The sequence below is a fragment of the Sinocyclocheilus anshuiensis genome, unplaced genomic scaffold (genome assembly GCF_001515605.1).
Source record: "Sinocyclocheilus anshuiensis isolate Anshui unplaced genomic scaffold, SAMN03320099.WGS_v1.1 scaffold1462, whole genome shotgun sequence".
NCBI lineage: Eukaryota > Metazoa > Chordata > Actinopteri > Cypriniformes > Cyprinidae > Sinocyclocheilus > Sinocyclocheilus anshuiensis.
Window position 1 is genome coordinate 327,061 of NW_015558644.1, and position 15,842 is coordinate 342,902.

Sequence of the window (15,842 nt, forward strand, 5' to 3'; positions counted from 1 at the left end):
ATATGATATAATATGGTGTAATGTTTAGGCTAGATGTTTCTCTTGTTTACAGTAACTAAAGGATCAAACCATCATACAGTACAAACAGCACTAGTTTCACGCGCGCTCTGGATCCGATGACGTAAAGGACTAATTCTCGAACATTCCAGCTAGTGATGGGAAGTTCGACTCTTTTCAAAGATTCGGCTCTTTTGGCTCGGCTCCCTTTTTAGAAGAGCCGGCTCTTACGGCTCCCAAATGGCTCTTTATTTAGTATCACTCAGAGGCTTCTATTTTCGCCCAATTTAGCAGTTGTGAATGGTTTGTGTGTTGGTAAGCAATTTTTTTATTCAGTGTTTTCATAAAAGCATTATTTGTATGCATTTTTTTCGTTACAAAAAAAAAATACACAGATACTATTATTTAACATTTTAATAAAACTTTAATTGAACACAGAACCACAGCAAACAAATAAATAAAGGCAAACGTCTTAACATTAAGACACTTTAGTCTTTAGTGCAGTTTGGCATTCAGAAATATCAGATGCCTCAGCTTCTCTCTGTGATTATTTGTCCTGTTTTTGAGAAGACTCCGATGTTGCAACAATGCAGTGTCTGGCCTGTACCACTACACTCGCTATCTTCGGAGCGTGTGTCCCCCTTCCTTCTTTCAGATAATGGTATGATCCTAGTCTGTCCTCCCCTGTTTTTATACAGTCTATGGTCCTCCCATGTGATTAGCCGCAAGTGTATTTTCTTTTCTTTTTTTTGTAACGAAAAAATGCATAAAAATAAGGCTTTTATGAAAACACTGAATTAAAAAAAATTGCTTACCAACACACAAACCATGATTCACAATTGCTAAATTGGGCTAAAATAGAAGGCTCCGGCTGAAGATTCGGCTCTCCCCGACGGGAGTCGGCTCTTCTCGTTCGCTACAAAGAGTCGGCTCTTAGAGCCGGCTCGTTGGCTCGTTCGCGAACGATACATCGCTAATTCCAGCAGCTCGACGGACGCCATTTTGAGTCACACAAACAACATCCAAGAAGACGGAGGAAATAAATTCGTCTATTATCGAGTACTGCTATTATTTAGAGGACTTTCTCAAGCCAGGTAAAGCAATGTTTGAATCTTTCGCTGATTATTTCACTCACACAATGTACTAATTTCTTAAGAACCGATTTGTAATTTACCACCTAAAAGCGTTAACGACGTCGCTAACGTTGCTGACTGTGTGTTTTAATAATCTTAAGCGTGCAATAAGTTTCACAAAATGTATTTTATCGTCTAAACGGGTTTCAGTTATTGTTATTATTTTCTAACCATTTTTAGACTTCCCAAAGAAAAATAATTTGCATCGGGCAAATACTGCGCTGACACGAGGTGGTTAGAACAAAGAGGCCACTGTATTTGTGGATCCTGCCCAATATATTATACAGTTTACGTGGATCGAGTATTTGTATTTGATATAAAGGTTGTTTATTTGTATGATGCTTGTTTTATCAGATGAGACCGAGAAGATTGCGCTCTCCCTGGCTGAGAGAGGTGAGTCTGGAGGAGAGAATGGAGAACAGAAAGAGACACAGACGAGACTCGCACAGCAGCGAGAGAGAAAACAAATACAGAAAACAACACCACAAGAACAGCGACGGGTGAGAATCAGTCTGTAATGCTTTGTATTTATTCCTTCAAATTCTTTTTGAATTTACTCTTTATTCCAAAAGAGTCCTTTTGAATCAACAAATTGTATGTGTTAATTTTATACCCGTATTAGTAACAGCAAGTTACTTGGCCAGCGCCCATTGAGCCTTATGTGTACATCTTCTGGCAGTGTGTTGTGTAATACTTGTTTGACTAGTGTCTCTTTATTGGAAGCTTCCTGGAAAACATTTGATGACCTGACCTCAATGTGTCAATCTCCTCCATTTAGACATTAAGTCATCTGTCAGTGCCTAGATTTTACAAATAGGTTAATAATTACTTGGATCCCAATCATTTTATTTGCCATTACAGAGAACATTTGGAATTTGCCTGGATTGTCAACAAATCAGGGCCTCAACAATATGGATGTACACTTTTTATTTTTGGAATTGTATTCATATGTGCTAAATGTTGTTTTCCCCCCCATATTTTTAACATGATAAAGTTTTATTTACATAATTAAATTATGAAGAAATTATTTTGTAAAGAGACTGACTAGAAAACTATATCTTTGGTGATGTTTAGAATCTTTAGCCCAAAGTGAATAAGTCAGTAGTACCCACTGAATATTTATTTAGCTATTTATTTTTTGTATGATCTTAATAGACAATACTTTGAGAGGAGGAGCTCAAATGAAAGACTGGAAACTAAAGAAAGATATTTGTAGCAGGGTCAAAGGTGACACATCCCATTTTGGTGTCTGCATCAAATTAAATTTACAAAAGTGATTTTTATAAACATAAGACGTACATTAAATGCAGGTAAAGTGTCTAATGTTTCAAATAACTTATAAAATGTCAGAATAAGGTAAAGTAATGTTCCGTGGTCATTCAGTTAGGGCTGGGCGATATGACGATATTATCGTATATCGACGATGTCTCGTAAGTATCGCGATGTCAACAGTCAGGTAACAGACGATTATCGACATTATCGGAAAAAAATGACACATGATAAACCTAGTAAGTTGCAAAATATATTTTACATAGCCCCATAGTCACTATAGGCCTTTTTGCATGCAAGAATGAAATAACTTAGTAGGAGGGTTGGGAATCGAAAAGCTATTCCAATTTCGGAAATCAGATCAGATGCATAAGGTCAGGAATCAAATTACTTGGTATAAAATTACATTTCAATTCAGCTTCTCGATTCCTGTATGTGCATTTATTGTGATTTCAAAAGATTCAACTGCAAGAAGATGAAATAGAACTCACTTCTGCACTCACGCGCTGTTTTCTGTGCTGCGCACACACACACACAAAGCGCACACACAAAAGCCGCCTCTTATACAGGTGCATCTCAATAAATTAGAACGTCGTGGAAAAGTTCATTTATTTCAGTAATTCAACTCAAATTGTGAAACTCGTGTATTAAATAAATTCAGTGCACACAGACTGAAGTAGTTTAAGTCTTTGGTTCTTTTAATTGTGGTGATTTTGGCTCACATTTAACAAAAACCCACCAATTCACTATCTCAACAAATTAGAATATGGTGACATGCCAATCAGCTAATCAACTCAAAACACCTGCAAAGGTTTCCTGAGCCTTCAGAATGGTCTCTCAGTTTGGTTCACTAGGCTACACAATCATGGGGAAGACTGCTGATCTGACAGTTGTCCAGAAGACAATCATTGACAAGGCCAACAATTCACAAAAAAATTTTTTTTTATTGGTCTTAAGTATTCTAATTTGTTGAGATTAGTGGTGGGTTTTTGTTAAATGTGAGCCAAAATCATCACAATTAAAAGAACCAAAGACTTAAACTACTTCAGTCTGTGTGCATTGAATTTATTTAATACACGAGTTTCACAATTTGAGTTGAATTACTGAAATAAATGAACTTTTCCACGACATTCTAATTTATTGAGATGCACCTGTATCCCATAAATACAATCGGTTATGTCTTAAGTGAACGCAAAGAGAGGAGAAAGAAAACAAGGGTGTATTGGATCCGTGCATTGACAGCAGCCGCTGCCGCCAGTTATTAATGTTAATCAAAGAACAAAAGCAAAGAAAATACCTCACTGATCTTGACTGAATCACTTTTGTAACCTCAGTTTATATTTTATTTGCCTCTTGTTCGGCGTGGACTACTGTAATGGGAACGTGCATCTGTGTAGGCGATCATTTTGGAGATGCGTTCCAATATAATTTATCCTTATTTATGGTATAGGCCTATTCTATTTTGTTCTGCAGTTTAATAAGTTAAACAGAAAAAAGACAAATAGTAGCACTGCATGTGTTTCTGAATATTTATTTAAACGGACTGTATAATGTTGAAAAACCACAAACATGACAGTTATAATTAAAATATGCCAATTCCTTCACAGCCTATTTATACAACGCACATAGTGCCCTATGTTTACAGATTTTTAAAACTGTGTATACAGTATAATTGTTTAATTAAGCTGAGAAAAAGCACTATAAATTCTTAATTCATTTGCAACAAAACTATAAAGTTTTGTTGCAAACGGATGAAGACATTAGTAGGCTTCTCAGCTCGCCCTTTTAACATGCACACGTTCGGAGTTTCGGTGGCCCAACACTGAATATTATGTTGTGGCCATTGTATTTTGATTTATAAAATAAAAATTATAAAAATTAAAATACAAAAATTTAAATTAATTTAAATTACCCTGCTTCTAAATAAAGCGGTTATTTTTATTTTGTTAAAAACGGGCCAAAAGAGACCTCTGAACTAGGCTACCAGAAAGGAAACAAAACCTTAAAGTTTTTGCTCAGAATTCGTTTTTAATCCCTGCATGATTTTAGTCATGCATGATAAATGTCAAATAGCCTACGTTATAGCTTGACTACAAGTTTAAAAACAACGCTACAATTGTTATAATCAAGGAAATTAAACTTACCATCATGAAATGTGTCTACACACGCGAGCGATAATGCCAAAAAGAAAGAGAAACATCGGAAAATAGGCATATTTTATTCAAGACATTACTATATGACATCAACATGCATTTATCATTCTTACAATCACCGCCAGAATGTCCAACTTCACCATGATGCACTTAAAATTGGGTTCTATTATTTTTCCTCAACAGTTCTCCTCACAAAACGAAATTCATTTCAAACACAAATTTGATAAGAACAGAGTGGAAATTATTAGCTACACCAACATAACAGCAAAGCTAATGTTTTCTGTTAGTTTAGCACCGTGATCCTTAATTAGACTCTTTTAGTGTAATTTGATGATTTTTGTTTTAAGTATGCCTGACAGTATTTTTTTTATTTGAGCTTTTGTTACACTGAATGACATTTTAGTGGGTGTCTTTTGCAAATCAGGGTAAAAATGTATGATAGACATTATTTTTGGCTCAGGAAAAAAAGAAATTCAACTGGATTCATTCTAATAGATGAAAAAAATAAATAAAGCTGAATTAAACTTCTGTTTTTGTTTTTAAAATGTATTGTTTTAATGCTTGAAAACCCTTTTCATCTTTGATAAAGTAATGTATTTTAATATGTTCTAAAATGAATTTTTGTCAAATTAAAGAAAAAAAATATTTTAAAAAATTTCATTCATAAAGACACAGGATAGAAAAAAAGTCAATAGCTATAGTGATGTTTATAATTTTCAGTCCAATGTGAATCAGTCAGTACCCAGTAGATTTTTGTTGCATTATCTTTATAGGCATTACCTCGAGATATCTCAAATAGAAACTAAAGAAATATAAATTTTATTTGTAGCTATGCATTTGTGTTGTGAAAAAATATTATATTATTATTATTATTATTATTATTATTATTATAAAAAATGTTGCATTTTCTTAACAGGCATTACCTTGAGGCAAGGAGCTCAAATGAAAGATTGGAAACTAAAGACAGGCGAGCTGTATTCAGAGACCATGAGGACGACAGCCTAGGTGCCTGTAAAGACAAGGAGAGAGACCGAGACCGGGATGGATCCAGATGTCGTGAGAGAGACCGAGACTGGCACCATTACAGCAAATCCTCCTGCAACAGCAGGCGGAGCAGCCGGCACAGGCACCGGCACCGGCACCGGCACCATCACTCTGACTCGGTATGACCACTGTCTGTCTCCCATTGCCATGGCAACTGTGTGCTTTCTGTGCCTTCTTTCTTGTTATATGCACCGTGAGAGTTCCTCATTTCCAGTATTGTCTGAATGAATGACAGGAAGATGCTAATATTATGACGTAATAAGAGGGTTCTTACTCAAGACATAACTTTAGTTTGATATCCACAGCACATAAAATGTTTTAAAGCAGCTCATTCATGAAGGGGGGATAAAAATCTAGAATGTTTTTCAATGATGAATTGTTATAATTGTCTACTTAATGGTTTGAGAAAGTATCTCATCTGAAAATATGTTGCCATTGTTTTTCTTCTGTAACACACACGATGTGGTGGGCCCTGTGTGTATCTCGCGGGCTGAATTTGCGTTGGCTGCTCCCTGTGGCCGGGCCTGGCTGCTGCGGGTATCTGAATGGGCCGATTCACTTCCCCCCTACTCGTGAATGAATGAATGGCGCGTTCTGGTCCCCCACGATTCTCATGGGTTAATGATGATGGTGGTGATGATGATGATGATGATGATGATGATGATGGCGGTGGTCTGAAACTCCAGAGGAGCCATCGCAGGAAAAGATCCAGGAGTATTGAGGATGATGAGGAGGGGCACCTGATCTATCACAGTGGAGACATGCTGAGAGCAAGATGTATAGAATACACACTTTTCTGTCTCTCTTCTGTATATTTTCATTTCTTTCACTGCTTATTTTCTGTTTTGGGGTCAGACTAATTTTACATGCTAATTTTGGGGTCCTGATAAAAGCAGTTGTGACAGAACACTTAGACTTATCCTGATGTGTGTATCACCAGTCTAGTATTGTCTTATGTTCGTGGATTATTTATGCGTTGCTTTTCTAATTTGAGTGTTCCAAAACGCAGCGAAATTTTTTGAGAGGGTTTGATGGACCATTGTGTCCATTCCATGTTTCTAACTGTCTTTCTTTAAACCCGTAGATGAGATTGTGTGCACACTTGGAGAGGGAGCCTTTGGTAAAGTGGTGGAGTGCATTGATCATGAAAAGTAAGTCTTCATGCCACGTTTTAGCATCTTAAAATGTATTGCTCTCGAAGACCCCATATTGATTATAATCAAAGGTTGCAGTGAAATGGAAATAGCAACAGATCTTTTCTTCTGTATTGTGGTGTAAAATGAAACTGATTATTGAAATATATATGCCGTTTCACCAGAAGATTGAGTTACAGGGACAAAAGAAATGTAAAAACAAAATGTGCTCAGGTTAATTGTTCAATTTAAAGAGATAGTAATGAAACATTTCTGAAAATGTACTCACCCTTAGGACACCCAAGATGTAGATGAGTTTGTTTCTTCATCTGAACAGATGTGCCAAAATTTAGCATTACATCACTTGCTCACCAGTGCATCTTTTGTTGTGAATGGGTGCCGTCAGAATGAGAGTCCAAACAGCTGATAAAAACATCACAATAATTCACACAACTCCATGGTCTCTGGGACTATTTTGGCCAGAAGCAGTGGTTTAAAGTTAAAATGCCTTAACTGATGGACTGCATTCATGTGGATTGTGATGTTTTTATCAGTTGTTTGGACTCTCATTCTGACGGCACCCATTCACTGCAAAAAAATCCACTGGTAAGCAAGTGAATGCAAAATTTCTGTAAATCTGTTCTGATGAAGAATCAAACTCCTTTAAATTTTGGATTGCCTGAGGGTGAGCACATTTTCAGCAAATGTTCATTTTGGGTTAACTAGCCCTTCAAGATCAATAATGTGTTTAGAAAATAGAATTTATTTCATGTCAGCTTTAAATGTTAAGTGTTTTTCGAGAAATGCTTTGGTTGATTAAGTGTCCAATAATAAGTGTAGGCATTTGTGTTTTCATGTGTGTTAATGAAATTACTGTATGTTGCTATTGCAGGGGAGGAGCTCGCATTGCGCTGAAGATCATTAAAAACATTGAGCACTATCGTGATGCAGCTCTGTCTGAGGTTGAGGTGCTGGAGCAGATTAACTCACTTGACTGTGACAGACGATAGTAAGTGCCTGTGAAAGCAGATGAGAATGAAATCTTATGTAATTTATGCCTCTGTGATGCATGGCTGTGTAATATATCACACTTAATTTGAAATTTACAGCCTCCTGGCTGTATAGAAGTCCAGACTACAAATTAGCAATGCAGTATTTCATAACTATTTTTCCTTTCTTCAGTGCTTGTGTGCGGATGTATGACTGGTTTGATCACCATGGGCACATCTGCATCGCCTTTGAGCTGCTGGGCTTGAGCACGTATGATTTTCTGAAGGAAAATAGCTTTCAGCCCTTCTCTGTCAACCACATCAGGCACATGGCCTACCAGATCATCAGAGCAGTCAGATGTGAGTCATGGATCTTGTTTGAATGAATTTTTTTCTGTGTGTATTTTGGACAAAACATAGATTTATTCTTTTGCATTTCTTTGCTTCTTTGTGTCTTAGTTCTTCACAAGAATAAGCTGACACACACTGACCTGAAACCAGAGAACATCCTCTTTATTAATTCAGAGTATGACATCAAGTACAATCCAAAAATGGTAAGGAGAGACATTGACTCCATTCAGACCGGTGCTATTTTAGTATTGTTTATGTACTATAAATGATTATATTTAATATTTAAAAATTGTATGTGCTTTTGTCAGTTCATTAGGTTTTATAGAATTAAACATTTCTATTGTTGCTGAAAAATATTTCTATTACTAAAAATATAGAAAATATTTTTCAGTTTTAGTAATTGTGGTAATTCGATTTAAATCTATTTAATTTAGTTGCCAGTGGAACCTTTCTAAATTTGTTTAAAATTTTCATTAAATATTTCTATTTATATAGATATTTTCAATAGTTTAACAAAAACAGCACTGATTCAGACATGCTCTGTTACCATGTATTGTGCAATCAATTAATAGTGTTGTTTGAAATTGTAGAAGAGGGATGAGAGAACTTTGAAGAATCCTGATGTGAAAGTAGTTGATTTTGGGAATGCAACATATGAGCATGAGCATCACACCTCGGTGGTGTCCACACGACATTACCGAGCTCCAGAGGTTATTCTGGGTAAGCAGTTATGGATATATTGTTTTTATTTATACATTCTGAGGTACATTGACCGCACACTTGCTATGATTGCATGTGTTGTGAGCTATAACAGAGATATCTGTCTGTTTCTAACAGATCTAGGCTGGAGTCATTCCTGTGATGTGTGGAGTGTGGGTTGCATTCTTATTGAGTATTATCTGGGATCGACTCTATTTCAGGTAATTATCTTCTGAGTTCAAATTAGATAATTTGTTAACTTTAGGTTCACATGACTTGTTGATTCAGCACTTATTTAGTAGTTTGTGGTTTTTAAAATTATAGACGCATGATAGCAAAGAGCATCTGGCCATGATGGAGCGAGTGCTGGGCCCTATACCGACACACATGCTGCAGAAAACAAGGTAATTTCAATGTTTGTATTAAAAATGTAATTGATGTTTTTGTGTTTTTAATTTTATAACTGTAATTTAGCCCTGGAAAAGTCGTGGAAATGGAAAAATTATGTAGTTATGCTCTATAATATAGTAAACTGTAATACTTCCTTAGCTAGAAAATGAGTGAAATTAGTGTAAAGTCCTTATCCAGTAACCACAGATGCTTGAAAAGTCATAAAAAATAGCAAAAGGAGGCAAACTTTGTTTGAAGTCCCTGAAAAGTGGTTTCTTATCTCTTAGTTTGATCTTTTTTGCAGAATTTGGCAGATTTTTATTGTTTGAACTTTCTTTTATTAGCTTTGATTCCACATTCTGCTATTGTATATATACAGAATCAAAATTGCTTTTTTTTTCTCATTATGCAGGAAGAAGAGATATGTTTGCCATGATAAGCTGGACTGGGACGTTCACAGCTCCTCGGGACGTTATGTTAGGAAGCAGTGCAAGCCACTGAGAGTAAGTTTTTCATTCTTGTTGTTTTACAACTCAAGTTGGTTTTGGGTCCGTTGAGGTTTTTGTTTTTACTTTTACTTCTGAATTGCTAGTGACTTTTTAATTTTCTTGCAGCAATACATTGGCTCCAGGAGCTCTGACCACGTACAGCTGTTTGATCTCTTAGAGAGGATGCTTGAATATGATGTCACGAAGCGTTTCACCCTGGATGAAGCCATCAAACACCCTTTTTTTGACTCGGTCAGGAAGAACAAAAAATAATAGATGGATTCTCTTGCTTTTTGCTATAGTTCCTCTCTGAGAGAGGCCGTTTCAGTCGACTGTATCAGTCCTCTGTATAGATCATACACTGCTGTCTTCTCATTTATATTTATTGTGCTTGTTTTTCAGTTTAGGGTATGTGACCTTTTGCTCTTGAGTTCTCCATTGATTTGTACTTGTGTTGTAACTGCATCACATGACGGAGAATAACTGTGAATGGGCAAGGTTTTAGGGTATTAAATATGTACGATAATTGTCACAGATTTGTTACCATTATCAATATGAACGTAGTGATATTTGTAAATGTCTTCAGTTATTCCTTGGTGTTTAAATAAAATCGGTTCATGATCAGAATCGTGTCTTATGGAGGTATAATGTTCTCATGCGGTCAATAGGGGGCGGTAGATCACAACTAAATCTTCGCATACAAAATATATTTGTTTCTAGGCATATGGGTTTATGAAAGTGTACTGTCGACGGGGGACAGTCAAAACATGGTTTAGAGATCGTTTGGTTTATACATTTTACATGTATTAAATACATATACATATTGGTTTTCAAACATTTCACTAAGCACAAAAGTAAAAAAAAAAAAAGCATTCACACTACTTTGCATTAATCACTTTTAAGTTATCTTAATCGGATGAAACACAGACAAATGCATAAATACTGGCATCATTTGTCGATTATATGTCGCCGAAAAGATGACGCTTGACAGTTTGGATAACTACTACGTGTGCTAGATGAACAGAATGCATCCGTAACATTTCCTAAAGAAATTAATTTTAAAATGTCGCTCCACGAAGTATTGTAGCCTATAGGCTAATTCTCACACTGATCCTACGTGTGGAGAACATCTGCTTCTGGACGCTCTCCGCCAGTCGTTTCACGCACACATACTGCGATGAATGTCAAAGGGATGTGACTAATATTTAATGAGCGCCCTACCTAGACAGCATTCTTATACGTGAGCAACATTTCTGGCCGTTTGAGAGAATCTATGAATCGACACGCGTCTTCGATGGCCAAACCCGCTGTTCACTAGGTAGTCCGCTTACTAGGTTTTGAGACACTCGTGCTTTTCAAAGCGCCGTGAGCTGCTCCGCTCTGCTCAGTCTGACAGCCACATCTCATCGATCAAGAACTGATCAATACTAAAAGTGATCTAACTATCGGAAACTAACTGGAGACATTGTCCAGCATGGATCAATCTGCGGACGGAAATACAGAAAGCAAACCGAATGCTGCGAAACCGCGTTATCAGCGTTATTTAGTGTCTTTTCCAACCATAGCGTGTTTACTGTTCTCGCTGAGTTCAGTAGCGGTGTGTTTTCTCATGACTTTCAAAACGCATCGGCTGGAGAGCAGGCTGCGCGAGCTGGAGATGAAGATGACGGACATCTGTCAAGAAGCATCCAAGGACGTCTCTGTTCCACTGGAACTGCGGGAGTCCATTGAAGCACTCTTACAAGAGGCAAGCAATTTAATTCTTCATAAAGGAAAGCTGCAACACCATCCAAATGTTTCGTTCTACTGTTTCACGTGTTTCTGTATTATGCTGATCTTATTCAATTTAATTTAGACTGATTAATTCACAGCTAGTTATAATTAATTCCATCAACGCATAGCCAGCGCTTCAGTTGCCAGTGCATTTGAAAGCATAAATATCTATCTATCTATCTATCTATCTATCTATATAAAAGGATTATAGATTTAAATATAATTCTGCATGTGCAGCAACAGGTGCTTTTATGTGATAAGGGATTTTTAAATAAACATAATTCTGTTGATTTATTTGGATTTGACTGGTAAATTCTTGTAGTAAAGATTGTTCTCGTTATAGTGTATTCATTTAAAAAACTAAAGTGAGTGCACTATATATGTTTTCCCAATCATGATTATGTTAAGAATTACAGAATGTATTACAGAATATATATATATATATGAGAGCGAGGCACAAAGTAACACTTTTTGACTTTCTCAAATTGTGTAAATCCACATGGGGTTCAGAGTATATTTATTTATCCACAGTAATTTCACACTTGTCTAGTACAAATATGTCGCTTTGTTTCATAATTACAGTGTATACGCTTTTCTTTATTTACCCTCAAAAATTGGAAGTGAAAAGTGACAACATGCCCCGTAGGTGGGGTACTATATTGTAACATCTGAGGGGCACGTTGTAACATGACCATATAACAGCTTAAAATGCTATCTGATCGACTGAAAAAAATATGCTTTACATGTCTTGAAATAATAATTTCTTAACATTAAACATGGACTGTCAGTCTTTATTCACCTGTTTCTCGTCTTTTATCATTAACATTTATTAAAGTAAATAGTGTGAATTACATCGCTAATGTCATAGAATAGCACATTGTAACGCAGTGTTACAACGTGCCCCATCCGCGCAACTGGAATTTAAAACTGGTTACTGTCTTCTGATAGTTAGCGAAGCATTAAAAAATAATCTAAACTGATAAATAACAGATTGGATCTGTAAATTTGGTTATGCTAGCATGTGTGGAAATATTTAAACCACGTGTGTTACAACTTACCCCGCGTTACTTTGTGCCCCGCGCTCCCCTATATATGCTGTAATACATTCTGTAATTCTTAACATAATATATATATATATATATATATATTCTGTAATACATTCTGTAATTCTTAACATAATCATGACTGGGAAAACATAGTGCATTCACTTTTAAATAACTTAACTTACTTTATATATATATATATATATATATATATTAATATATATATATTAATATATATAATATAACTTAATATATACATGTAGTTTATTAGGAAGTTGTAATATATTAAAATGTCAAATCACCATAAATTACAAACATGTGAAACATCAGAATAAAAGAATGCAGCAGAATTCTATATAATCGGTAGGCTACTATGTAATCCAGTACTATATAAATAATCATACTATGTTGTTTGCCAGTGTTTTTGAAACCTTTGTACCTAAGGAGTAATAGCAAATTCACATATTATTTTTCCTCTATAAACAAGTAGGAGCATGAGCAACACTGACACTTATGGTGTCTCTTCAATATTCAGATTACTGCTCAATCAATGTGGATTTATTAATGACTGATTCTTAAAATTTGATCTCCCCCAAATTTGAATAATTACTTTCCTCTCTGTTGTATTTCACATTTCAGAGGCTGAATGAAGCGATGCCGAAGTTGCGTGTGGTGAGAGACGTGACACAAGACTGCAACTGTCCTCCAGGTACGTCCATGAATCGGCTCTGACAGTCTTATAACGGACTGTTCAGTTCCGAAACATGGGAACTCCGGGATGAAACCTGATAGAAAATGTGATAAATTCATTAATGCCTTGTTCTTGAACAGTGATTGCAAAGCTGTGATGTGGATGAGAGGAGGGTAAATCAGTTGTAGACAGAACGATTGGAGGACTGAAAGTGCAGGTTTTGGTAACTCTGAAATTTGTAGATCAGATTAGTAACTAACTACAGATATTAGATACTGATTGGTCAATTAAAGCATTTTGCAACCAAATATTTTTGGATAATGACGTCAATTGATTTCCTATTCTAGTTTCATGTCTTTCGTATTATTCTTTTTAAAAATACCTTAAATAGTTAATGTCTGTTTAGAAGTCTTGTAATCAGCCTATCATGCTTTTGGAGTTTATTTAGTGATAATGTTGGCTGACTGGAGTCGGGACGTCAAACCAGCCCTAAAACTTCAAATAAGTGTTTGTTACATGCAGTGTTCCTAAGGCAATTAGAAATCATCATGATTATAGATCACTTCATACTGCTCTGTGCATTTCCAATTGTGATTTTAAATACAGAGGGAAGGAGAAAATGTGGAGCTGTTGCATATTGATGAATTGGTGGCTGCAGAGTTTTTTTGGGCTCCTCTCTCACAAAATGTGGTTGTTAAACATGGGGTTGGTGGTAACTTGAGTTCGGGTGCATTGAGAAACTTTGTGGAACTGCCTTCTGTCATTTTCTTTTTCACAATCACTCTTTACATCAAGTCATGGTGCTTATAAAATCCAGTGTTTCCATAAATGTATGTGGTTTCACATCTGAGGGGAGATATCGGTGTCGCAGGACAAGAGGGAGGTCATAAGCATCTGTTTATAGGTTCTGAGCGTGAGTGTGTGTGTGTGTGTGAAGGGGCCCCAAATATGCGTCTGTGTGAGTGTGTATTTCTGTTTGTTTGTGTGGGTAGTGCCGCAGAAGGACCAACAGAGGCCGAACTGTAAGGTGAGACCCTTTCATTTTAGAAGCAATAGTTGCCACCTGAAACCTGAAGCGTGTTGAGCGGTCCTGGCAGGCAGGATCAGAGGGAGAAGTATTTCTGTCTCCACAACAGACTGGGATATAACAATATATATATTGAACACACCCCTGAAGGGTTGCATTTTATAATAAAGAGGAAGGTTACCTTTTTAAAATACAAGTATTGATCATGCTAAACACAATTGTGATGTTTTTTTTTTCACTTTCTGAAGTTTATCAAAACTGTAGAAATGAGCTAAGTGTTGAAGGAGGTCCCTGTCATGTCTTTCTCCTTAACCACATAGCTTCTTTTATTTCTTCTTCCTCTATTCATTTCTATGGTGGTCTGAGTTCTGCCTAATTAACTGTCGACTGAGATGGTTGTCCTTGCATGCTAAACGATGCCCCGTCTGTTATCACCCATTTTCACCAGGCACTGTTTGACAACAAGCTGTAACTCTCAAATGAAAGCACGAGAGATCTTTAACTCAGTCACATCTTCCTGTCTCATTTTTCAGGCTTGCGTGTTCTCCTTCACTCTATTTAGTCCTTGGAAAGGTTGGACAAGGTCAAGGACACATTTCTTCCCTTTCCTACATTCATTGCCCTAAGGATTTATTGTCACCCTTTTTTGAAAGTCACCATGCAACATGCACAAGTCTATTCAGGAAACATCTGAGCTGTAGGTGTGGTGTGTGTTTGGTAGTGATTGATTGAAGCCAAGGGTCTCTTCGTCTTGTTTAATACCCATTTCATTTGTTGATTAATTGATTCGTTTTTTAACACATACTTTGTGTAAATGGACTAGGATTATCTGTGTCCATTTTGTTGTGGATCCTATCCTGTAGCTCAAACAGTACAGCATTGCATTAGGAATGCCAAGATCATGGGTTCAGGTCTCAGGGAATGCATGAATTGATAAAACATGTTCCTTAAATGCATGTAAATCGCTTTGGATAAAAGCATCTGCCAAATGCATAAATATAAATGCATTCCAGGTTTTGCCAAGTCTCAGCCTCAAAAGTCATGCTCATGGACCGCCTGCTGAAAATCTGATGTGTGTTGCACAGAAAAATCACAAACAATTTCTTGATCTGGCCTCAAATCTGATTTGCTGGCTGGTATCTAAATGATGCTTCATAGCATCAAATCTGTTCCTGTAGTTCAAACAGCAGAGAATGCTACCGATATATCAGAATTGAGGGTTCGATTCCCATGGAACTCATTAATCAAAGGAATCGGAAATGTGCTGAAAATTTATTCACCCTCTGGCCATTCAAGATGTAAATGAGTTTATTCATTCATCATCTTTGGAGAAATTTAGCATTACATCACTTGCTCACCAATGGATCCTTTGCATTTAGCAATATTGTGGATACAATATTAAACAATATTATGGATAGAGGACTCATATTTCAGCTATAAGCAAGTCGAGTTGTGTGGATTACTTGTGGATTATTGTGATGTTATAATCAGCTGTTTGCACTCTCGTTCTGATGGCACCCATTCACTGCAGAGGATGCATTGTTCTGATGAAGAAACAAACTCATCTACATCTTGGATAACCTGAGAATGAGTATATGTTCAGCAAATTTTCATTTTTGAGTGAACTATTCCTTTGACATTACTAGTAAAAAAAAAATACTC

General features: G+C 36.3%; 2 protein-coding genes across 2 annotated transcripts in view; both read left to right on the forward strand.

The window, feature by feature from the left end:
- The first annotated feature begins 957 nt into the window (after positions 1 to 957).
- On the forward strand, positions 958 to 10,273 carry LOC107680924 (dual specificity protein kinase CLK4-like). Its single transcript, XM_016477018.1, has 13 exons — positions 958 to 1,091; positions 1,485 to 1,630; positions 5,469 to 5,715; positions 6,283 to 6,373; positions 6,681 to 6,747; positions 7,622 to 7,738; positions 7,912 to 8,078; positions 8,178 to 8,272; positions 8,660 to 8,789; positions 8,907 to 8,989; positions 9,093 to 9,172; positions 9,571 to 9,661; positions 9,773 to 10,273. The coding sequence occupies exons 2-13, from the start codon at positions 1,485 to 1,487 to the stop codon at positions 9,917 to 9,919; spliced, it is 1,461 nt and encodes a 486-aa protein (XP_016332504.1). The 5' UTR covers positions 958 to 1,091; the 3' UTR covers positions 9,920 to 10,273.
- A 315-nt stretch (positions 10,274 to 10,588) lies between these two features.
- LOC107680931 (collagen alpha-1(XXIII) chain-like) overlaps positions 10,589 to 15,842 on the forward strand; it is a 154,710-nt gene continuing 149,456 nt past the window's right edge. The window contains exons 1-2 of the mRNA XM_016477026.1: positions 10,589 to 11,393; positions 13,102 to 13,171. Coding sequence (XP_016332512.1) covers positions 11,121 to 11,393; positions 13,102 to 13,171 — 343 coding nt within the window. The 5' untranslated portion in view covers positions 10,589 to 11,120. The remainder of the gene's footprint in view (positions 11,394 to 13,101; positions 13,172 to 15,842) is intronic.